The following is a 24,878-nucleotide window of genomic DNA, read 5'->3' as shown; positions in this document are numbered from 1 at the left end:
TCTGAAACTTTTTGAGCACTGACATGCTCACATGAAATGCTCAATGGAACATTTTGGATTTCTGGATGAGGGATACTCAACTATGATACAAATATTCCAAAATCTAAAAAAATCCAAAATTCCAAGTACTTCTGGTCCCAGGCATTTCAGGTAAGAGATACTCAAATTGTAGCAACCACCGTCAGAGGTTACTGTCATTACTGATGGCTTTCAGAGTGATTAGACAGTAAATAAGTGTAATGACCATGACAGGAAAGTTTTCAAAAAAAACTAAATCTTATTTACATGTAAAATAAAATAATTTTAAATAATGATTTTAAGAAGTAACTGATCTTTTGTTTTGCAGAAAATATTTACACCAGCAGCTCCAGTTCATACCAATAAAGAAGATCCTGCTACCCAAACTAATTTGGGATTTATCCATGCATTTGTCGCTGCCATATCAGTTATTATTGTATCTGAATTGGGTGATAAGACATTTTTTATAGCAGCCATCATGGCAATGCGCTATAACCGCCTGACCGTTCTGGCTGGTGCAATGCTTGCCTTGGGACTAATGACGTGCTTGTCAGGTGAGTGTACTTTTTCCCCCATGAGTTCGCTGAATTAAAGGGAAAGCACGTTGTGTGACATGAAGTCATGGAGTCATTGACCTAGTCCTATGGGAATTTGGCTTACACCGTATTTGTGGTCTTCCAACCTTTTATTTGTGTATTCTTTCCTTGTGTATCCTCTAAAATAATTTTGTACCCTCTGTCGCATAGGTGTCTATAATTTTTCATCTTAAATTTAAGGAATTGCAAAGATCTAATTTCTGTTATAATGTGTAAAGTAAGACTGTTGGGGCTGTGCACAGTCGCTCACGCCTGTAATCCCAGCACTTTGGGAGGCCAAGGCGGGCGGACCACGAGGTCAGGAGTTCGAGACCAGCCTGACCAACGTGGTGAAACCCCATCTCTACTGAAAATACAAAAATTAGCTGGGTATGGTGGCAGGCGCCTGTTATCCCAGCTACTCAGGAGGCTGAGGCAGGAGAATCGCTTGAACCCAGGAGGCAGAAGTTGCAGTGAGCCAAGATCGTGCCACTGCACTCCAGCCTGGGTAACAGAGTGAGACTCTCGTCTCAAAAAAAAAAAAAAAAGAGAGACTGTTAGGATGTTTTAAAAATATACCCAGTGAGTCTAAATACCATTAGCAATTTGATACCCACTATCACCATCATTCCTTTAAAACAAATGTGAATATACTTTTTTAACAGTTGGAAATTTACATTTTTTTCTTCCTATAATTTATATTTTCATTAACTTTCCTTAATTTTACCCTAATGATTATCAGTTTTTGCTTCAAAATGTATTACAGAGCTGATCCAAGTGCAGTGGTGTTTACAACTAATTGATGACAAACCAGTTACAGATTTCTTTCTTCCTTGTCCACTCCCACTGCTTCACTTTATGAGCCTAAAGAAATATATGTGTAGATCACCCCGTCATATCTACCTGCAATAAAAATATGCATTTAATATCATTGAATTTTCAAAGATATTGTAAATTTCTCCTAGTAAATCTCTAAGTGTTAACTCTATGAATTGAGTTGTTATAGTTATTAGTACTCAAAGAAAATATATTACAGATTTAAATAATCATTTTTAAAAAGTGGAAATACATCTCTTAATGAGATGATAGAGCTATTTTTTATTCATTTATGTATTTTTTTTTTTTTTTAGAGACAGGGTCTTGCTCTATCAGAGGGCTGGAGTGCAGTGGCATGATCATAGCTCACTGAAACCTGGAGCTCCTGGGCTCAAGTGATCCTTCCACGTCAGCCTCCTGAGTAGCTGGGACCATGTCACTATGCCCAGCTAAATTTTTTGTTTTTTTGTAGAGACAGGGTCTGGCTGTGTTGCCCAGGCTGATCTTGAACTCTTGGGCTCAAGCTATCCTTCCACCTCAACAATACCAATGTACTGATATTATAGGTATGTGTGCCTGGCCCATCCTTTTACCTTGTATTTATTTTTTAAATTTTTATTTATTTATCTTTTTATTTATTTTGAGACAGATTCTCGCTCTGTCACCCAGGCTGGAGTGCAGTGGCATGATCCCGGCTCACTGCAGCCTCCGCCTCCCGGGCTCAGGCAGTTTTCGTGCCTCAGCCTCCCAAGTAGCTGAGACTGCAGGCACGTGCCATCACGCCTAGCTACTTGCTGTATGTTTTGGTAGAGATGGAGTTTCTCATGTTGGCCAGGCTGGTCTCAAACTCCTGACCTCAAGTGATCGCCCGCCTTGGCCTCCCAAAGTGCTGGGATTATAGGCGTGAGCTACTGCGCCTGGCCCCTGGCCCATCATTTTACAATTTTTAAACATTTTATAGAAATAATTTTAAGTTTACAAAGCAGCAAAAATAAAATAGTACAAAGAACACTTATATATCTTTTGCCTAGATTTACCTGTTAACATTTTATCCCATTTGTTTTAGCATTTGTACTCTATCTAAATAAAATTATAAATGTGTATATATACTCATGGTTTAAATACCTGTCTATAGTGTGTACATATACATACATTATGAGCTATGTAATGCACACACATACACACAACATTTAATATATTTTATGTATTGATAAAGTACTTGAATCTGTCATCCATATTTTAATTTTGGATGACCCAATGTCCTTTCTTTTTTTGTTTTTTGAAAGGACATAGGCCGGGCGCGGTGGCTCACGCCTGTAATCCCAGCACTTTGGGAGGCCGAGGCGGGCGGATCACAAGGTCAGGAGATTGAGACCATCCTGGCTAACACGGTGAAACCCCATTTCTACTAAAAAAGTACAAAAAATTAGCCGGGCTTGGTGGCGGGCAACTGTAGTTCCTGCTACTCGGGAGGGTGAGGCAGGAGAATGGCGTGAACCTGGGAGGCGGAGCTTGCAGTGAGCCGAGATCGCGCCACTGCACTCCAGCCTGGGAGACAGAGCGAGACTTCGTCTCAAAAAAAAAAAGAAAAAGAAAGAACATAAAACTTATTAAATATTTCACTTGTGACAGCAGTTTTATGTAATTAAGTGGATGTAACAGTCTTATTATTTTGTCTCAATTGTTAAGTCATATGTCTTTATTTCTACATCTTCCTTCTCTTTCACAGCTTTAGTTTTATAGATTTAACCACTTTTTTTTTTTTAATACTTTAAGTTCTGGGATACATGTGCAGAACGTGCAGGTTTATTACATTAGGTATACGTGTGCCATGGTGATTTGTTGCACTCATCAACCTGTCATCTAGGTTTTAAGCCCCGCATGCATTAGGTATTGGTCCTAATGCTCTCCCTCCCCTTGCCCCCAACCCCTCGATAATGTCCTTTATATCAGTGTTTTTCCCTTCGGTCTAGGTCAGGTATTGCATTTAGTTATTTATTTATTTTTTTTAGTCTTTTAATCTGAAATATGTCCATCGCCTTTTTTAAAAATGTTTTCTGACATCAGCTTTTTTGGGAGAATACAGTGCATCCCCCCTCCCCTGGCGGAATGGACTGTTCCCCATTTCTTGTTTGTCTGATGTTTCTTCACGGTTAGATTGAGGTAGGCATTCCTGACTAGAAAACTGCATAGGTGATACTTTGTCTCTCCAAGAATGTCTCATCTGGAAGCATAGGTGTCCATTTATCCCTCATTGGTGACATTAATTTTGGTGACCCAGTCAGGATTTCTTTTCTGTGTTGTCTTTGTCTTCCCTTGTAACTAATATCTAATCTGTAGGGATATACTTAAAGACAGTACAAACACCCTCTTCCTCATCAAAATTTCTCCAAAGATTTTGCATCAGTTGATGATTCTTGCATAATTAAATCTTTCCTTGATGTTTGCAAAATGACGACTTTTAATTCTAGTACTTGCATATTCACCAGTAAGCCTTGACATTCTACTGCCAGCGAGAGCTCTCCTTCCTTTCCCATTTGTTTGTCTTTTTACTATTAGTACAAACTCATGGATTCCTTTTTTCAGTGGTTTATAATTAATTATTTAACTATTTTGCTGATTAAATTATCCCAGGTTAGGCCAGTGGGAGCCTTTTCAAACTGTGTCCTGTGTCTTTGTGGCATGCTTCCATTTGTTTTTGCTCCTCACTTTCTAGTACAACAAGATATTACAGGTTCATCATGCTCCTGCTCTGCCCAGTCCTGGAACTGGCCATTTCTTAGAGGAGTTTTGAGGAGCTTTTTAGGGGAGAATGTTATTAGAACCCAAGATCTCGGTGCAAGGTTACTGAGCTCATTGTTACAAATTGCCTCTTGTCTTTTCAGCGGACAGAGCTAGAAAATATGTGCTTGTATCCTGTGTGTATACTTACATATATACAAATATACATCCATACATATACACACACACAATAATTTACAGATGTGCACGCAGACATAGGTTTGCTACATTTCTAACCATGATTTTAAGATCTTTTAAGTTTTGTAATGTAGGGAATTTACATACAGGTTATATATTTAATTTTCAGGCAGGTTTATAAGTGTTGCACCCATTTCATAAAAAGAGCTAGTGAATTAAAGAGTAATTGTATTTTTCTTTCTTTCTTTCTTTTTTGAGATGGGGTCTCACTCTGTTGCCCAAGCTGGGATGCAGTGGCATGATTACAGCTCACTGCAGCTTTGACCTCCTGGGCTCAAGTGATCCTTCTACCTCAGCCCCTCAAGTAGGTTGGAAACACAGGTGTGTGCCACCCCATCAGGCTAATTTTTGTATTTTTTTTTGTGGAGACAGGATTTCACCATGTTGACCAGTGGTCTCAAGCTCCTGGGCTCAAGTAATCCGCCCGACTCGGTCTCCCAAAGTGCTGGGATTACAGGCATGAGCCACCGTGCCTGGCCAGAGTAATTGCATATATTATATGTATGGTCGTATCCTCTGTTCCTTACGTAGTTGTTTTTGTTTGTTTATGAGACAGGGTTTCACTGTGTTTCCCAGGCTGGTCTGGAACTTCTAGGCTCAAGCAGTCCTTCCGCCGTGGCCTCCCAGAGTGCTGGGATTATGCCACTTTGCCCAGCCAAATTTTTAAGTTTTAATTACTGAATTAGTATTACTGATGTAGTTGTGTTTCCCCGTTAGGATTTGAGTTCTTGATATAGTTCCAAGCATCATTTTTTATATAACTTACACAGATGTCTTATTAGTGGGAAAGAGTGGAACTGAATGTTTGAGCCTGTTGTAACATTATTTTAATATATGTTATAAGAATTTTTAGGTTTTTTTTTTTTTCATAAAATGTACTTATTTTAAATAGTTACAAAGGAGCAGAGTTTGAATCTTGCTATGTGAGAATCTTATCATGATGCTTCACTAGAAGTTTGTAATTTAAAGATTTGTGATGAAGAAATACCACTATGAAAGTGGTGTGGCTTCCAGGTAATAAAATCTCAACTCTTGAGAGGGCCTCTGAGCTAATCTCTACCCCAGGTACTGTGCCTTGCGCAACGTATGGGCAAGCCAGCCTCTGGCTGAACATGCCTGGAAAGGAGTTCAATATCTTATTTAACATCTCTCTGAAAGATGTGCCATCTTCAGCCTGACCATTGGCTTCTGAGTAAGCTGTGTTAGGCCTGGGCTAGATCTGAGGGTTTATTATTGGTGGAGGGAAAGAACTGGAACTACTTGAGTTTATTACATGCTAGATTAGCTTCTAATGTGAACCATTTTTCTTTCAACAGTGATAAATTTTTATTTCTGAAGTTAACTGTTCCTTTAGTCGGTCATGATACACACTGATTAACAAACATACTGTTGTATTTTTTCCAGTTTTGTTTGGCTATGCCACCACAGTCATCCCCAGGGTCTATACATACTATGTTTCAACTGTATTATTTGCCATTTTTGGCATTAGAATGCTTCGAGAAGGCTTAAAGATGAGCCCTGATGAGGGTCAAGAGGAACTGGAAGAAGTTCAAGCTGAATTAAAGAAGAAAGATGAAGAAGTAAGCCATGGCACCATTGATCTGGACCAGAAAGGCACTCAACTAGGAATAAACACTCCAGAGGTTTCTCAGTGGCCCCATCTGTGTGATATGCGTGGGCTACACCAAAATAACGTCTTTTGCTTAGTTCTGTTCTTATACCTGTCTGTGATCTGACTTGGGGTTGGTGTGAATGTAGTAGAGAAAGGAAGCTGAGAGATGAATACTGAGCACAGGTAATCAGTTTCCTTAATTAGGTTGATTATAAGCTCCTGAAAAGCAGGAACTGTATTTTATAATTTTACATGTTTCTCCCATAGTGTCTGGGATAGTAAATGATCAGTAAATCCTGTTTGGTTTGTTCAGCTGAGGAGAAACGGAAGAATTGAGACTATAGCATTTGTTGCTGTGTGAGACCAGTGCTTCAGAGGGGAGGTTTGGGGGTCACATAAATGTAGTTTTTTTGGAGCATATTTCATAGAATTTAAACACTTATAAAAGAAAAATTAAGTGATTTGTGTGCTATTTTATTTGCTTCCTGTGCTTACTTTCATTTGTTTATTATTTATTTTAGTTCCAACGAACCAAACTTTTAAATGGACCAGGAGATGTCGAAATGGGTACAAGCATAACAGTACCTCAGAAAAAGTGGTTGCATTTTATTTCACCCATTTTTGTTCAAGCTCTTACATTAACATTCTTAGCAGAATGGGGTGATCGCTCTCAACTAACTACAATTGTGTTGGCAGCTAGAGAGGTGAGTGATATTTGAGAGGAGACTGTTTAAAACGAAATGCAATTAATATTACTTTGTTCCAGAAAACACTGGACACACTCAAGTGGGCCACAGCATTCCTTCATATGCAAGACTGTTTTACATCTGATAATTCTGCCAGTCTCTTAAAAGTGGCCTTCTCCCAGTTCCTGCTACCTGCAGGTGATATTCTTGTAACCAAGCTTAGTTGGACTGTTTTTACTCATCCTCTTCCCTTTGGTTTTGCCAGAATGATACTGTGGTACTAGTCATCTTAGCTTGGTTTTCTTTCTTATCATAGAACTTTCTTTTTTATAGTAGTTGAGAATATGAATCGGTATAGTATTATTGAAGGCCATTTTGGTGTTTAATAAAGTGTATAGCTTTTGGTTTATCTGTTACACTAAAGAAATTGAGTGTTGCACAGACTACTTATAATTATTGTAACTTAGTAGAAATTTAGAAGCAGCCTAATAATCCAGCAGAAAATTGGTTCAACTATTTACAAATCTCTGTGTAGCTCTTAGAATATTCACTCTTCAACATCATTTTAGTGACATGGAAAAATTTTAAAAGGAGGTTTACTTTTAAAATATAAAAAGAAGGCCGGGTGCGGTCCCTTAGGCCTGTAATCTCAGCACTTTGGGAGGTCAAGGTGGGCGGATCACCTGCGATCAGGAATTTGAGACCAGCCTGGCCAGCATGGAGAAACCCCTACTACTAGAAATACAAAAATTAGCTGGGCAAGGTGGCTCGTGCTTGTAATCTTAGCTACTCAGGAGGTTGAGGCAGGAGAATTACTTGAACCGGGGAAACAGAGGTTCCAGTGAGCCTAGATTGCGCCACTGCACTCCAGCCTGGGCAGCAGAGCGAGACTCTATCTCAAGAAATTAAATAAATGATACATAAAAAGAACAAAAAAGACTTAAGGAAATAAAAACATTGTTTTTATTTCAGTGCTTATGTATCGTTGAGTACTGCTATTATGGGTAATTTGTTTTATTTATTTACTTTTTGGTTGGGGTGGGGTCTCACCATGTTGTCCAGGCCCGTTTTGAACCCCTGGCCTGAAACTTCCTGCCTCAGCCTCGCAAATAATCCTTTTGGGATTATAGGCGTGAGCCACTGCTCTGGTCTAGGTGACTTGTTTGTTTCTGTGTAGGAACTTTCAGTTAGGTCTTAGCCCAAGAATCCTAAGTCCTGGAGTGGGAAGCTAATGGCCTCAGCTCATCTTGTTGTAGCTTTTACTCTTCAGATGAAGAACCTGACACCCAGAGAGATCGAGTGACTTGTGTGAGGGAGTAAGCTGGCTGTCTGTGGCCTTCTTCACAGTTGTTCAATGCCACTTACTTAAAACATGCCCACTGATTTTTTTATTTAATTTTTCTTTTGAGGAATAGTGAGGTTTTGTATGAGGTGCCTGTCATTGTTCACACGGATTTATTAAGATTTCCTGTGGAGATGATTGTGGAATGGAATACTGCTACTGCTTTTCAACCTCTTTTTGATCTTATGTTATTTCTTATCTGTGTTTATATCAAATTCTTTTTATAAGATTAAAATTGTTTCTAATTCCTTGGAACTGTCTACTGTAAAAGAACAAGTTCTTTAATTATAGGCTGTGGTTTAAAATATAAGACAGTTGAAGACCAGAACTAAGATAGATGGGAAAGGCTGTTTTGTCAGAGAAGCCTCAAAAATGCTGTATTTTGAGGAAAAAAAAATGGAACTCTGATTTTCACTGGATTCCCGTAAAACAAACTTTCTTTAAAAAATATCACTTTAATTAGCTGGGCGTGGTGGCAGGTGCCTGTAATCCTAGCTACTAGGGAGGCTGAGGCAGGAGAATCACTTGAACCCCGGAGGCAGAGGTTGCAGTGAGCCGAGATCGTGCCACTGTTCTCTAGCCTAGGTGACAGAGTGAGACACTATCTTAAATAAAAAAATATATATATATGTGTGTGTGTGTGTGTGTGTGTGTGTATATATAATGGCTGTACCCTATATTCTTCTTGATTTCTAGCCTTTTATTGGCTTTCAGATTGCCAGAGTTGGACTCAAAAGTAAGTAACCATATTGTTGAAGTGGTAGTGGTTCTACCAGGGTGAGTTATCCTGACAGCAGAATCACTGCGTTTTTCTGTCTGCTCTATGGCATACAGTCTGTGCCATAGACTGTATGCCATAGAGCAATGTGTGAAAGGCTCGAGGCTCCCTACCTACGAGACACCCCGGTCCATTCTAGCAGTATGGCACGTGCTGACTGGGTCTGAGTCTCTTGCTGTATAATCATGTTACTACACTTCCCTGCATTTCCTCATCCAAAAATGGGGATTACCTGCTTTGTGGATCGTTTTGCAGATGAAATAACACACGCAGGGTATCTAGCACGGTCCCACACGTGGCACATTCAGTGTTAGTCACACTTCCATACTAACTGCACTGTGGGGATATATAATGAGCTCTGAAATGGCAGGAATGTTGTGTCTTTTTCTGTTCCCTTAGTATTCCCTATTTTTGTTAGTAATTTTTCTTATGAACCATGCAGTTGTCTAGTTCAGGCCATTTTAGTATGCAGTTTTATCTTTGCTTCCAACATGATTTACTGTTCCCAAATTGGATTTCACATAATCCTAGTGTCTTTCGAGATGTGAATTGGTTCTAGGCCAAAAAAGGGTGAGGGGGAAGGAAGAAATTCAGAGTCAAATTTGGCAAATATTATATCCCTGGTGTTTTGTTTTTTGTTTTTAAGACTCAGGCCGGGTGTGGTGGCTCACATGTTTAATCCCAGCACTTTGGGAGGCCAAGGCAGGCAGATCGCCTGAGGTCAGGAGTTTGAGACCAGCCTGGCCAACATGGAGAAACTCCATGTCTACTAAAAATACAAAAATTAGGTGGGTGTGGTGGCACTCGCCTGTAGTCTCAGCTACTCAGGAGGCTGAGGCAGGAGAATCGCTCGAACCCGGGTAAGCCGAGATTGTGTCACTGTACTCCACTCTGGGTGACAGAGCTAGATTCCATCTCAAAAAAAAAAAAAAAAAAAAAAAGGACGACTCAGTATACAAATAAAGACTGAAAAATCCTATATTAAAGGAACTAGTTTACTACTAGTTTATTTTACTTAATCTAGTGCATTTTTAAATATCATTTTCTTTCTTTTTTTTTGAGACAGGATCTGGCTCTGTTAACCAGGCTGGAGTACAGTGGCACAATCTCAGCTCACCTCAACCTCCACCTCCTGGGCTCAAGCCATTCTCCCACCTCAGCATCCCAAGTCTGGGACTACAGATTCCCGCCACCACGGCTGGCTAATTTTGTATTTTTTGTAGAGATGGTGTTTTGCCATGTTGCCCAGGCTGGTCTTGAACTCCTGAGCTCAAGCAATCTGCCCACCTTGGCCTCCCAAAGTGCTGAGATTACGCCTGGCCTAAATATTACTTTCAAATAGAACCATCTTCATGGATAGCAGTTTATAATAAACAAGTAGAATTTGGGAAATGTACTCCCACTCTTCTATTCTTCACAGTGGATGCTTCAGCCAGTTTCCTGTCTCTGCACACACACTGCCCAGCAGCGGGCTTTCCCTTCTCCTTCATAACAGCAGTAGTTCCCTGTCTTCATTCCCACCCATCACAGTGGCAGCCCCTCTACCCTCCTGTATTCTGAATTCCACCCTTATAATATGCTTAGATATTGCCTTTCTCTCAGCCGTTTTGTGAGCATTGTTCGTGTGTACCAATTTTTTCTCATCCTTTAAAAAGAAAAAGCCCCTTTCCTCAATTCTACATCTCAAATCCCACTTGTGTCAGAGGGCTTGGCTGTGATGGGAATAAGCCTTGGCTCTGCTCTCCTTGCATACTTAGCCCGTGGAAACCCAGTTTCTGGCCTCACCAGGAACACTGTTGTGCTTTGAGCTCCCCATGGCCTTCGATGGTGCCTCCATTGGTCCTCACAGGAGGTAATTGCCTGGCCACCTCACTTGCTTTCTCCTGTGGACCCTTCTTTATCCTTCCTTGAATGCTGCCTTTGTCCCTCATGATTATGTCATCAACATTCTTCTCTTTCTGCTTTCTCTATACCAGGGTTATTGACTCTTTTTTTTTTTTTTTTAATTTGAGAGTCTTGTTCTGTCACCTAGGCTGGAGTGCAGTGGTGCAATCTTGGCTTGCTGCAACCTCTGCTTCCTGGATTCAAGCGATTCTAATGCCTCAGCCTCCGAGTAGCTGGGATTAGAGGCATGTGCCACCAAGCTTGGCTAGTTTTTATATTTTTAGTAAAGATGAGGTTTCACCATATTGGCCAGGCTGGTCTCAAACTCCCAACCTCAGGTGATCTGCCTGCCTTAGCCTCCCAGAGTGGTGAGATTACATGTGTGAACCATCCACCCACCATGATTCAGCTGACTCTTAACTTTAAAAATCACATTGGTCTTACCATAGTTCATCCAAAGAATTGTGGGAGAGAAACTTGGGTGTCATGCTTGATTTTTTTTTTTTTTTGAGATGGTGCAGTGGTGTGATCTCGGCTCACTGCAGTCTCCACCTCCCAGATTCAAGCGATTCTACTGCCTTAGCCTCCCCAGTAGCTGGAACTGCAGGTGCCCGCCACCACACCTGGCTAATTTTTTGTATTTTTAGTAGAGACGGAGTTTCACCGTGTTTTGATCTCCTGACCTTGTGATCCGCCCTCCTCGGCCTCCCAAAGTGCTGGCATTACAGGCATGAGCCACTGCACCCAACCAATTTTTCTTTTTTTAATAAGAGATGGAGTCTTGCTTTGTCACCCAGGATGGAATTTGTAGCACAGTAGTGTGATCATAACTCGCTGTAGCTTCAAACTCAGGCTCAAGTGATCCTTTCACCTCAGCTTCCTTAATAGCTGGAACTACATTCATGAACCACTGCACCATTATTTTAGTTTTAAGAGACAGGATCTCGCTGTATTGCTCAGGCTAGTCTCAAACTCCTGGCCTCAAGGATCCTTCTGCCTTAGCCTCCTGAGTGGCTGGCTCCACTGTGCTTGGCTCCGATATTTTTCCATAAAGCCTATCATTCATTTATCATGGATGTATATTAATTTGCCTTCTTAATTTCTCTCAAATTCACCTGCTTTTTGCCTACAGTCATCTACCCCAATCTGGGGCAATGCCCTTTCTTTCCAGGGCTGTTGCTGTAGCATTGCAGTGGATCACCCTTCCTTCAGTCTTGTTCCCCTCCGGTTCTTTCTCTTCAGTAGACTTTAAAAAATTTTTGAGATAGGGTCTTACTCTATTGCCCAGGATGGAGAACAATCACAGCTCACTGCAGACACAACCTCCTGGGCTCAAGTGATCCTCCCACCTCATCCTCCCGAGCGGCTGGGACCACTTGTGGTTGCTAGGATGCCTGGCTAAGTTTTTATTTTTTTGTAGAGATGAGAGGTCTCACTATGTTGCCTAGGCTAGTCTCAAACTGCCAGGCTCAAGCAGTTCTCCTGCTTCAGCCTCCCAAAGTGTTGGGATTACAGGCATGAGCCACTGCACCTGGCCTAGTGGACTTTCAAAGCATAAATCTGTTTTGTTACTTTCCAGCTAAAAACCAGTAAGTGTCTTAGGACACAGTTTAAAACTCCAAGATGGTAGGATCCTCCCTGACCTGGGTTTCCAGCTACCCTTTTGTGAAATGGTGAAGGGCTCTGCAGCTGGTTGTCTGGTACTGCTGGCCTTTGCTTTCTACTTAGCATGTTCCTTCTCCCACAAAACAAAATCACATTCTCACCACCCCCTGCTCATTCTTCAGGGCTATCTTCTGGGAAACTTTCACTAAATACTCCTCTCCTCCGAATCTGAGTGCCTGCTTTGCTCAGGTAGCATGTGTTCACTGGATAAATCCTTGGTTCCTGGCACTGAGGCAGGGTTTCTGTTCCCAAGAAGCAGAGGCATACTATTCTGCGAAAGATTGACTTGAGTTTCTCATAACACCAAGCAGTACCTGAGGGAACAACCGTCTAGCTTAAAATCCTCCCTAGCACTTGTCATAGCAGTGCTACGTATTGCCTGTGAAGGAAGTTTAATAACTGCTAAACGGTTTGATTAGCTTTATTTCATCAGGATTTTTTTGACTTTACAAATTGATTTGGGTTATTTCAATTTTTAGGTCTAGTCTTAAGTATAACTGGTACATATTCCTTCAAGCAGCCATTACACCTTTCATAAATTTATTATACACCTGCATTTTTATAACTATTATGCTTTTTAATTGTTGGCCACCATTTTTAGTGCTTCCGAATTGTTATGGTTCTTATGAATTAATACTTGGTTTTGAATTAATGCTGTGATGCTTGCTTCCAGGACCCCTATGGTGTAGCTGTGGGTGGAACTGTGGGGCACTGCCTGTGCACGGGATTGGCAGTAATTGGAGGAAGAATGATAGCACAGAAAATCTCTGTCAGAACTGGTAAGTCTTGAAAATTACAAATCAGGTAACATTTTAGAATCACAGAGAGATTAAAGGGTGTTAGCTTTATTTAAATTTCTGCTGCTGAAGTATACTTGGTTTTTGTAATTACCTACCTACTATTACTCTTGGTATTGCAAATATGGACTCTTTTCACCTGTGTAGAAGTTAGCAAAATACAAAGTCATTTTTATTGAATTCATAGTAGCTTCTTCTTAACATAGTATCTTAGTAAAACAATTGCCATTTGGAAGTATGAGAAGTTTTTGGCTCTAAAAATGTGTCTTACAAGACTGGAATCATATGTTCAGACCATATACTGATTCTGCTGAATATGTCCTGTGAAGCTACAGTTAGGTCTGGAGATGGAAGAATTGTCTCTTTGCTAGTCAGAAGACTTGAACATTTTCTTTTATAACTGGATCTTAAAATGAGTTACAGTTCTCCTGTTGCTTGTCAGCACTGTCTGGATTTAATACACTCCTGTCATTTCTCAAAACAGTGCTGGAGAAAAACCTGATTCTTACTGTTCACAGTCAAGCGTGTTAAGTGTTGTTCCTTGCTATTTAAAAGGGGTTGAAGTGATTCTAATTTGTTTTCAAGGTTAGTTTACTAGATTGGAAGAATAATTGGCCACCTCATCGGCTCCCTTTTCATTTTGTATAGTATCAAGGTATAGGAATTTTGCTGTATTTGACTTTTTTTTTCTCTCTTCCAGTGACAATCATAGGAGGCATCGTTTTTTTGGCGTTTGCATTTTCTGCACTATTTATAAGCCCTGATTCTGGTTTTTGACAAGCTGTTTGTTCATCTGTATTTAGTTTAAAATAGATAATATTATCTTTCTGTACATAGTGTACATTACAACTAAAAGTGATGGAAAAATACTGTATTTTGTAGCACTGATTTGTGAGTTTGACCCATTATAATGTTTGAGATATAATCATTGATTCTATTTGTAACAAGGAGTTTTAAAAGAAACCTGACTTCTAAGTGTGGGTTTTTTTTCTCTCCAGCATAATTATGTTAATATAGTCCCCATTTTTATTCTGGTGCAGAACTGTTGTGCAGTGGGGTCTGCCATGCGATTTTCTTTCAGCACTGACCCCTTTTTAAGGAATACAAATTTTCTCCTTCATCACTTAGGTGTTTTAAAGATTGTTTACCTTAAAAATTTTCTTGGGGAAAGAATGAATTAATTTCTATGTTTTAAAACATTTCCCTGAGCCAGTAAGCAGTAGTTTAATCATCGGTCTTTTCAAAATTAGGTGTTTAAAAAAAGACATATATGATATTACTGTTTTATCAATAACATGGTACAAGAAGAACTGTCTGCCAGGTCATTCTTCCTCTTTTTTTTTTTTTAATTGGGTAGGACACCCAATATTAAAACAGTCAATATTTGACAACGTGGAATTACCAAATTAAAAGAGAATACTATGAATGTATTCATATTTTTTCTATATTGAATAAACAATGTAACATAGATACAATATAAATAAAAGTGGTATGACCAGTGCTTGTTTTTCCTTGTGTGTTATATACAATTATCAGTATTGATAGGCCAATTTCTAAAGCTGATGTAAAAAACTAATATATTAAACATTTGAGATATGCCTAAAGTAGCTAAACAGGAGCCAGGCATTCATTGTTCGAAAGTACTGTCGTCACCCTTAGAGTTCTGTGAGCTAGTAGGTACTAATATAAGGTTAAACAAGAAAAAACTAACTCACCCAAGGTTACATGGTAGAGTCACACCAGGCAGTTTAATTCCAGCGCCTAACATTCATTATGCTATGACTGCCTTGTTTTTTCATAGCAGCCTCAGTCGTCACTGTCGTTTTGAGTATATTCTGACTATTCCACCCAAGTAGAATAACAGCTGCTTTCTGTCAGCCTTTTATATTCTAGAATCATATGCAGTAATATTCCCATTAATAGCCTCACTAAACTGAAGGACAATTCTACAGAAACATTCATGTTATTTGTGTGAAGTGTAAGAGACCCAGAGCAATTCAGGTTTATGAGTTACTACAAAGGTCCACAATGTAGTTTGCAATTTGAAGAGATTGTGAAAGAACCCAGTTAATCACCCAGCACTGTAGGAATTGCTACATGGTAACTCTGTGAGGAAGATAGCTACTACTGTGGAGATCTTAGAGGGGTCTTCAGCTAAAAAGAAGTAACTTTTAAATGCCAAGTAGCACATGTTAGTGAAAAAGGTCGTATTTGTCAACTTTTCAGTTCTCTGCTATAGGAAGTATCAAAGGGTAGAAAACTCAATGTCTTGTGGATTAAGATAAACTCTGTGGTTAGACAGTCTATATTGCCTTAGATTATTATAGAGAGTGAGGAATTCTCACTAATACTTTTTTTTTTTTTTTTTTTTGAGACAGAGTCTCACTCATGCCCAGGCTGGAGTGCAGTGGCACGATCTCGGCTCACTGCAACCTCCACCGCCCGGGTTCAAGCAGTTCTTCTGCCTCAGCCTCCCAAGTAGCTGGGATTACAGGCGTGCACCACCATGCCTGGCTAATTTTTTGTATTTTTAGTAGAGATGGGGGTTCGAACTCCTGACCTCGTGATCCGCCTGCCTCAGCCTCCCAAAGTGCTGGGATTACAGGTGTGAGCCACCATGCTCGGCCTACTTTTTTTTTGCTTCTTTTTTTTTTGAGACCGAGTTTCACTCTGTCACCCGGGCTGGAATGCAGTGGCATGATCTCAGCTCCCTGCAACGTCCGCCTCCTGAGTTCAAGCAATTCTCCTGCCTCAGCCTCCCGAGTTGCAGGGATTACAGGTGCCTGCCACCACGCCCGGCTAATTTTTTGTATTTTCAGTAGAGACAGGGTTTTACCATGTTGGCCAGGCTGGTCTTAGGTGATCCACCCACCTCGGCCTCCCAAAGTGCTAGGATTACAAGCGTGAGCCACCGCGCCCGGCTGTTTTTCCAATAACAGAAGAGACAATTACTCGTAGAGAGTAGCTGGTACCATCATAGCCTAACCTCAGTTCAGATAGCTTGGTCCCAATACTAGCTTCATATGCAAATAACAACAGCGTCGCACTCTGAGGCACCACAATCTTGTAGCAGGACATAATTCCTCTGAGAATTTGGTAAGTCAGACCTAAGCTACAAAAAATCGCTATTGCAGCAATTAGGCTCCATAGTTGAATAAAAGAAAGGGAAATGTCATTGATTGTGATCTTAAAATATTTAATAGTCTTTCTTTAAAATCCAAAATGTGATTCTTACAAGTTATGTGCCACATGAAGCAGGTGTTATTTCTTGAGAAATGCAGGTGATACTGAAAAACATAGCACTGAGGTATTTTTTATTTTTAAAATTGAAGGAAACAAAGTCTGGATCTAATTATTTTTACATTTACAAAAAAACTACTGCTTGGCTCTTTTGCTATAAGTTTAGGTTCTGAATACATGACAAGAGTATGGGAAAGAGCAGAATAATAGTACACGCCGTTTTAAAAGCTATGCACATCATAACCTGGAATAATGATTACACAGCAAGAGGCCTGAGTGGAGGTAGGCTAACAACATTTTGACTTTCTCCTCAAAGGATAGCTTTGAAAAACAAGTGTAACCAATTGTTACACCAAATTAAAATGGCAATATTAAATCGGTAACAAAACGATCCACATTTTATACAATATTGTATTTCCAAACATACATAGGTCATGAAAATCAGAGAACCTAATATAGCACCGTTGAAACCATTCATTATCCCTCATGCGTGTATGCAATTCAGAATTTTGGCAGAAGACAACAAATGGAAAATGTCAGTTTCATTTCTGTAAATTTGGATTTCAATTAAATCTTTGCCTTAGTAAAGGGTATTCTTAAGATCAATTAGCCGTTTTTAGCTCCACCGTTTTGGAAGTAAAAATGATGGGCTACGTCTACTTTTTAATTTAAAACCAAGAACCAAGCAGTAAGGACAGCAACGTCAAGAATATCACATTGAGAACCACACAGAACATTATAAAGAATTTGGTGCATGTTTTAACAACTACCAACTGATGTTAACAATGAAAAATTTACAAAGATAAATTTTTTTTTTTTTTTTTTTGCACTGACTGGTTTCAATACAGCACTGAATTAAACTCATCTTTGGGCTTCAATCTTTACATAGAGTGAATATGAAAGTGCCATACTGAGGCCTTCCCCAACTTTGTACCATAGTAAAGATTTCGAAATCATTCCAGAATGGTCTAAGTGATAGCTGTTCTGGCTGACATTTTTTTTTTTTTTTAAATAAAAGACATTTCCTGGCCAACTTTTTTGCTTGAAGATGATTGTCTGGTTATACAAGACATCAATCTGAAAGTAACAACTTATTTTAACTTAACTACTGGCACAACCACTGCCAGCATTGAACTTGTACTAGTCCAAGCCAACTCAAAAACACACATTATAAACATTTGAATGTCATTTTTAAAAGCGATGTCACAGTTTGTTTCCTAAGAAATGTAAAAGCTTTTATTTGAAAACATTGTGTCTTCATTTTAACCCTCAGAGTTAAGAAATGTTTTTTAGATCATTGAATTGTGGTTGACGTGCTTTACCATTCTCTAAGTTGTGTGCTATACCTAGCCTGTGGGACTCCATAGCTTCTCTGAGTCCTAAAGTGGAGGATTCTGTTCTAATGCATGTGACCAAGAAGGATCCTCCAATGTCTAGGCTTCCAATATTCCAACACTGCTTTATTGGGCAGTGCTGTGTATGGAAGTTTTGTTTTGTTTTCAAAGGACCAAGTAACACGACACCATGTTAAAGACAGCAAACATTTTTGGTAGAAGTTTTCAGCCTGTATACATTATTCCATCAAATTTAAGAACTTTAAATGGATTTTAATATGGATATAATGACAGCCATTAAAAGATGCTATTTCTTTTACTAACATTTCCCCAGTTGGGCAAAATAGAGGCATCGTGTGCCATTGGTTGTCATACTGGCCTTTGGCTGTGTTGGGGAAGTAATCATACAAAAAGTGCCCATAAAACAGAGAAGGCAGCAAGTGAAACTAGAAAAAGGTTGGAACTATATGAATCAGATTTGAAAGAAGTTATTTTTAAAATTCTTTCTGAGATGACTTGAGGAGGGAAGTGCAGGGGCTTCTGGAGTTGGCCCCTCCACTGCCGTCCTGAAGTAAAGTAGGTTCAGACTGTCCGTAAAGATTATCGTGAGAGTTGGTGACTGCACCCCAAACCAGAGCCAGTTCTCTAAGAAGAATATGGTGCAAAACAAAACAAACCACAAATTAAATACATGACACTGAAATCACTTTGATGAGAAAACAGAACACACAGATATTTTAAAATACAAATAAATACATTTAGCCATTTTTATTCAACAACCCCAGAAAACTGTTTTAAAAGCAATTGCTTCTTTGAATCCCTTTCTAAATTCTTTCATAAATACTTACTAGTTTGATTGTCACTTAATGCAGCACCTCAGTGTTTGCTGGTGGTGGTGATGGAATTTCACTTAACAGTCTCTCCATAAATTATTCCACTAAATAATGTTTCCCTGAGGAAACCCAGGCAGCTTACAAAATACTGTTAAACACTCACAACAAAACCTGCAGAGTATTTTATTTAAGAAAAGGAATGTAGTGTTATGACATAGGGGGAAAAAACTATGCAAAACAGTCACATGGAAAGAAAGTATTTTAATTTTAAAAATCCAAGTTTGCTTAATTTCTTGTGAGCTGTTCAACACTGTTTTAAATATCCTGAATAACTGTGTCAACAAAATTCATCCCCAGTGTTTCCACAGGAGACATTAAAATTAAAGATCAAATTATACTTTTTTTCCTTTAACCAAAGTAGTCTTTTTCTCAGTCCTTTTTGTGCAAAAATATTACAAGAGCAATTCAAATGGAAACGCTGAAATGACATGCCAACATTTCAGGGCACATTTAAAACACTCAGAATAATTCTTGAAATTATTATACTCTAAAATATTACTAGCAATCACTTTTAGATTAGTTCTGTACATCTACTCACACGGATGCAATTTTCCTAGACCTCTGAAAAATAAACAGGCTCATTGGTCTCTTTTGGTGTCCACACAATAGGCAAGATAGGTTTACAATAGTGTTTAAATCAAACTAGGCATCTACAATCTCTTGACTCCACCACATTCAAAACAAAAGTCAAAGTTCATTTGGCTATCTTGAAATCGCTCCCATAAACCAACTACGGTTCACTGGATCTAAACATTTCTCAGAAATGTGTCATTTTATATAATTTCACCTAAGTGATGATTTGGGGATCCTTTAGAATTGGTTAACGCCTAAGAATAAACTTTATCAAAATGAGTAATTGCAATAAAGTGCTTGTTACATTTCCAAATGATGCTTTTAGACTGTGGTATGTTGTTTTAAAAGTGTGTGCTATTCCTTCCGTAAAGGATCCCCAGGCATGAGAGTTGGGTCTTCTCACCTGTCTCATAAAGCAGCAGCACTATCTTTTGGTAGGCTGACAATAGGCACATTACCCATGCGGATGAGGCTATACTAGTGCTATGGCAAAAGGGGAAGTAAATTAGAAAAGTGGGAGGCATGTAGAGGGTTCCTATTATACTCATAGTTATATACAAATATATTAAATATACTATAAAAATAGTCGATTCTATTCCTTTGCAATTACTTCAGAAGCTCCTTTTAGAAGAAAGCTCACCCAATCCAAACTTAAAAGGTTCTCTTTCTCCAAACACTTAAAATGGCAAGTGCCTTTGTGCTGTTTCTTCTCTACCATTCAGAAATTCCAATCAGCTTGTCCTGGCTAGAAAGACTCACTCAGCAACATTAATATCCAGTGTTTACCCCTTCCAACAGGGACTCCCGTGGGACTAAGACAGGGCCACAGGTAATTGGAAAGGTTATAGACTTGAATGAGTTTTACACAAATATTCATCAACAAACTTTCAATTACCAAAGAAACAAAGAAAAAAGCAGAAATACTAAAGTAAAATGCTATTTGCATTCCACTTTTAAAAAGTTTGCCTCAGTGTAGTGGAAACATCTGAAAACATGTTGAGTAATATCCAGTTTAAAAGAATTTTCACTTGTCTGCGTAGAGTACTATTTTAAGGATCCCTTTCTAAGGCTTCTTGAACAAGGGTTCTTCTCCCTTCAACACAGTGCTCTTGATGGAGCTGGACTGCTTCAGTGCTCCTAACGTCAAGCGACTGCTTTAAGGCAATGACCAACTATAGCACTTCTGAAGAATCCAAATATTTTCACTATTTTGCACTGAATATCTACAACAAACTATTCAAAATCACTGGCATCTTATTACTAGTACATTCCTAAGCCAGATACAAATGACAAAGGAGAGCACAGCACTCTCAAGTTACCCCTGGAATTTGGGATGCTGGAAGGCTAGACTGTAGTTATTTACTCACATGCTACCGGCATCTCCCATACTTGTTCCTCCAATATTTTCCACTCAGAAATGAAGTACTTAAGTGTCTGGGTTCTGGTTTGACACCGCTCTGAGGAGCAACTTTATTAACGCTTGTAGTTCTCACTTGCATTTGTTAAACAATACTGACTCCCCCAAAACTATGATAACTGTATATCCAAAGCACGGTAACTGCAGAGTAGCTAGCATTTTTCCTGAAACTCAATAGTTTCTTACCTAAAAAGTACCACCCAGAATAAGTGTTTTTAAGAAAGATGAATACCTGTGAGAGTAAAGCAGAGGGAAGAGACTTTTTTTTTCTCTTTAAGCTGGAAGGTGTTTCTATTTGGTGTCTTTAAATGATAAAGATTTGGGATTTTAACTAACAGCTTTGGCTATAGAAATGAATGAAGAACAGACACTGCTGAATCTTCATTTGAATGCTCAAGTTTCATGGGGCAGGGTGTGGGGCGGGATAGCTTTGCACCCCAAATTTAAGAGAAGCAGGAGGAAAACAAAGCAGCAAAGAGGCAGCTGGTGCTTACTACTTCTTCCACTACTACACTTCAGACTGACAGAAAAGCAGCTAGCTGCTCCTTTAAATTAGCAATGGTTAATTCTAAGCAGGAAAAGATGAGCTATGAAGAACAGTAAGAATCATAAAGGAAAATTTTAATTTTTTCCCCCAACTATTTGTAGAGATGGGAAATAATTGAAGGGGCTGGAGTAGGACAGTGTGAGTAAACAGTTTACACATTTACCTGGGGCTTGTCTTATGCTTTGTTGCTGTCAACCTAAGTAGTACTCACAGTTCACCATCTTTTAAGTGTGGTATGTAGAGGACATGCCTTAATATAATAGTTCTTCATATCTTTTGTTAGCTAAATCCGTATCACTAGGAATTGCCAATAAATAAATGAGGCACAACTCAGATATATATGGAATGGCATAAAGTTAAGAAAGGCAATTTGAAAGGGGAGAAGAACAATCCTTTTGCCATATTCCACAACATCCCCCTTGTCTGTGTACATATGCTCAGGTACACACATATTCTGACAACTATTCTTGATATTCATGGGAATGTGGGAAATCTCTACTGGATGGTCATTGAGCTAGAAGAGCTCCTTGATATGTTAATTACTGATTGGTATCTAGTCGCACTTCTCTTGTAGAAGGGTAAGTACCAATTTTCTTTGGTTGTTTTCTTTTTCAACATTAATGTTCAAAGTAATTGTGGCCAGGTAGAATTTTCTGCAGAAAGACAAAGTATATGCCTTAAGGATAACGGCAAAGCAGAGGACAGAGAAGTCTTAAGAACTGGCTTAGCATTCCCCTGACCTCTTCACCTAGCAATTCTGCATTTAGATTAATTTTCATTGTTCAGAACCTTTTCTGTTTTAATAATCTCAACTCTGTTACACATTCTCTTTTGAGGTCAATTTTGATTTATTACACTTGTCCTCTCCTCCCTTTCCTCAGTAATAACTTTTTTATATTCTAATAATGTATTTTCTACTAATCTTCTTTTGTTCTATCACTGTAAATTTCATTAGTACCATAAAATCTATAAAGTGTTTTTAAAATGTATGTAACTTGTATTGGAATTTACTACTTTTAGAATATGATATTGCTCAAGGAAATCTTAGTTCACGTTTAGAAGGCATGTGAGTTACAATATTTTAGTGTTGTAGTGAAGGCATAGCCAAATTCCTATGCCTTCTTTTTTTCTTTGTAGGAATATCAAGATCATATTGAGCAACTATTTCTGGTAAATTCTTAAATGACTAAAGAAAAATGCTGATTTAGGAAACAATTTTAGGATCACATTAATAACTATGATAGTGTTAGGTTGTCATCTTTCATTTCTAAATTATTTGTATCTCCAGTCCAAGAGACTGATAGCAGTCTTCAAAGGAACTTATTAGGAGACTAATAATGACACTGACACCCACATGCTGTTAAAAAGGTACTAAGGTTGTAAAACTGCTACGGAAACCGGACAATGAGTTCAAGATGGTGAGTTATCACCTGAATTAAAATCAAGGCACTATGGGGTTTTTCCCCCTCAAATAACCCTGAATCATTTCTGACTAAAAGAAGCACTGAAATTGTGAAGGATAATAAAAAATATTTCAACAAATCTCAAAAGTTAAAATTCCCATGATTGAGAATGTTAAAAAGTGCCTAAGATGTTTTGTGTGCAAATTTTACCTCTATAACTGAAACATTCTTGAAATTACTTTCAGGCTTGTTGAAAACCATTTACACAAATATTTCCAACTATGAACTATAACAAAATATGCAATCAAAACTCCCAACCACCTAAAATAAAGCAGTGCAAATTCTGTTTTCAAACATAATTGAAAAATAATGAAATGAGGGATATTTCTGAGTAACTTGAAAATCCTGTTGTATCAATAATTTAACCTGAAAAAAAAATCCATTCCCAGCAGCACATCATACCTCACTGAACAAACTGTGACATCACAGCCAAAGTATGAACAAAAAAACTTGTGCCCCGGAAAAGTGAACAGAACACTATTGTGTTGTAAACAAAAGGAAAAACAGAGGATGGATCAGTTTGCACATGGTGTCAGAATCTCAGGAAAGGTGCTCATACCTGTAAGGAAGAGATAACGCGTTCATGCAGCATACAAAATGTTTTGCTTTCTCTCCTTTTATCCAGACATATACATATTTTTACATCATCTGTACATAGAGAATTTGAACCCACACAACATTCTGAAAGTAATTACTGTTCCATCATTATCTGAAAAGGGAGAGGGGTCGGGGGAGGGGGTCGCTACCAAGTCTACTGGACTGTCTTCATGGCATCACTGTAAGCAAACCCCTGACGTGGCAGTGGTGTGTCCTCTGTAACACTTGGTAAGAGGCACAGAACCACTAAAAGTTACTAACATCATTAGTGCCTTTCTGATTCCCTGGAGGTTATTTCATAGCTGAGCTTCTTAACATTTGGCAACATATTCTTTTTCCATCAAAAATATCCGGGCAACTAAAACACTGTCAGAATTGGCTATGCCCCTATGATCAGCTCCTGCTGGCTGGTATTTAATGTACATCGGTAGCACTAGGCAGCATTTTCTCTGCCAACTAATTCCAGGAACTAGAACACTCAATACCGTATCTCATGAAACTGCTGGAACTTTTCCTCCTTTCCTCAGGTCATTTGAGTAACTCTTAATGGGCCATCCCCTTCCTCCCTTGATGTCAGAGAGGAAGCACGTGTGCTACTGTGGTTGAACCTTGGAAGAGTCGGGCAAACTGTCAGTCCTGTGCCGGCTGAGTTGCTGCTGTTGCTGAGACTGATGTTGCTGGTGATGTGACTGAGAGAAGGTGCTCTGTTGTAGAGGAAATGCAGCAGAGAGGATGAGCTGAGTTGAGGGATTCCCATGGAGCAACCTAGAAGTCTAAAAAACAAATGGATTATGCAGCATTGCTTTACTCCCTTTATGCCACCCACGCAAGATTTACTCACACTCTCCCGTCCATAGGGACAAAATCCTTAAAATTCTACATAATGCATCCCACTTTCACGCTCTGGTTTAAAAATTCTAATTTGGAAAATGCTTATGAGGCCTTCCCTCTTTCTGAAAGTATGAGAGTTTCATTTTTTACAGGAATCTCAGCTGCAGATTTTATGGTATAGAAAGCAATCTATATCTTGAGCCAAATCACACATGTTCTTTCACTTTATGTCCTAAAGACCCATATTTTAAATTACAAAATTTGAGCATAGTTATGACTATATGAAAACCAAATACTCCTAGGCCAAACAGACAATGCCTTCTGCACACAGGTTCGCTCAGCTGGTTAGAGCGGCACAGTTAAGCTGCCAGGACCGTGGGCCCTGAGGTAGACTGAATGGTTCAAACTTGGGCTGCCCTACTTACCACATGTGTGACCTGGTCAAGCTGTGTACTTCTCTGGGCCTCAGTTTCTTTCTTTACAAAATAGGAATAACAGTGCCTACCACACTGGGCTCTTAATAAAGATTAAATATAATATTATTTAAAAGCATCATAATTATGAGGGCAAAGTTGGAGCCTTAGGTCCGATAAGTAGCAGTGTGGTATACAGACAGACAAGACAAGACAAAACAAAACAAAACGAAAAAAGGCACAGGATTTGCAGACAGAAGCCCTGCATTTGAGTTTTGCTCTGCCATTTACATAAGTAAGCTGTGTGACTTTGGGCAAGACTCAAATATATGAGCTCCCGTTCCTTTCACCAAATTTTTACTTCTGACGTGCTGTTCATTAACGTGAAACTCTCGGATACAAAAAAACGTTAATGGAA

At 39.0% G+C, this 24,878-nt stretch overlaps 2 protein-coding genes across 4 annotated transcripts in view; one reads left to right on the top strand and one right to left on the bottom strand.

Moving 5' to 3' along the window:
• The window catches only part of TMEM165 (transmembrane protein 165), a 30,764-nt gene extending 16,111 nt beyond the window's left edge, over positions 1 to 14,653 (top strand). For both annotated transcript variants that reach the window (XM_025385467.1, XM_025385468.1), the window contains 5 exons: positions 347 to 572; positions 5,793 to 5,968; positions 6,522 to 6,704; positions 13,029 to 13,134; positions 13,853 to 14,653. In XM_025385467.1, coding sequence (XP_025241252.1) covers positions 347 to 572; positions 5,793 to 5,968; positions 6,522 to 6,704; positions 13,029 to 13,134; positions 13,853 to 13,929 — 768 coding nt within the window. In that variant the 3' untranslated portion in view covers positions 13,930 to 14,653. The remainder of the gene's footprint in view (positions 1 to 346; positions 573 to 5,792; positions 5,969 to 6,521; positions 6,705 to 13,028; positions 13,135 to 13,852) is intronic.
• Positions 14,654 to 16,335: 1,682 nt separating this feature from the next.
• CLOCK (clock circadian regulator) overlaps positions 16,336 to 24,878 on the bottom strand; it is a 119,872-nt gene continuing 111,329 nt past the window's right edge. The window contains exon 24 of one of the 2 annotated variants that reach the window (XM_025385680.1): positions 16,336 to 23,989. In XM_025385680.1, coding sequence (XP_025241465.1) covers positions 23,810 to 23,989 — 180 coding nt within the window. In that variant the 3' untranslated portion in view covers positions 16,336 to 23,809. The remainder of the gene's footprint in view (positions 23,990 to 24,878) is intronic. The other variant, XM_025385679.1, reaches the window with a different exon arrangement.

The sequence above is a fragment of the Theropithecus gelada genome, chromosome 5 (assembly GCF_003255815.1).
Source record: "Theropithecus gelada isolate Dixy chromosome 5, Tgel_1.0, whole genome shotgun sequence".
NCBI classification, from domain to species: domain Eukaryota; kingdom Metazoa; phylum Chordata; class Mammalia; order Primates; family Cercopithecidae; genus Theropithecus; species Theropithecus gelada.
This window is presented reverse-complemented; position numbering and strand designations above follow the sequence as displayed.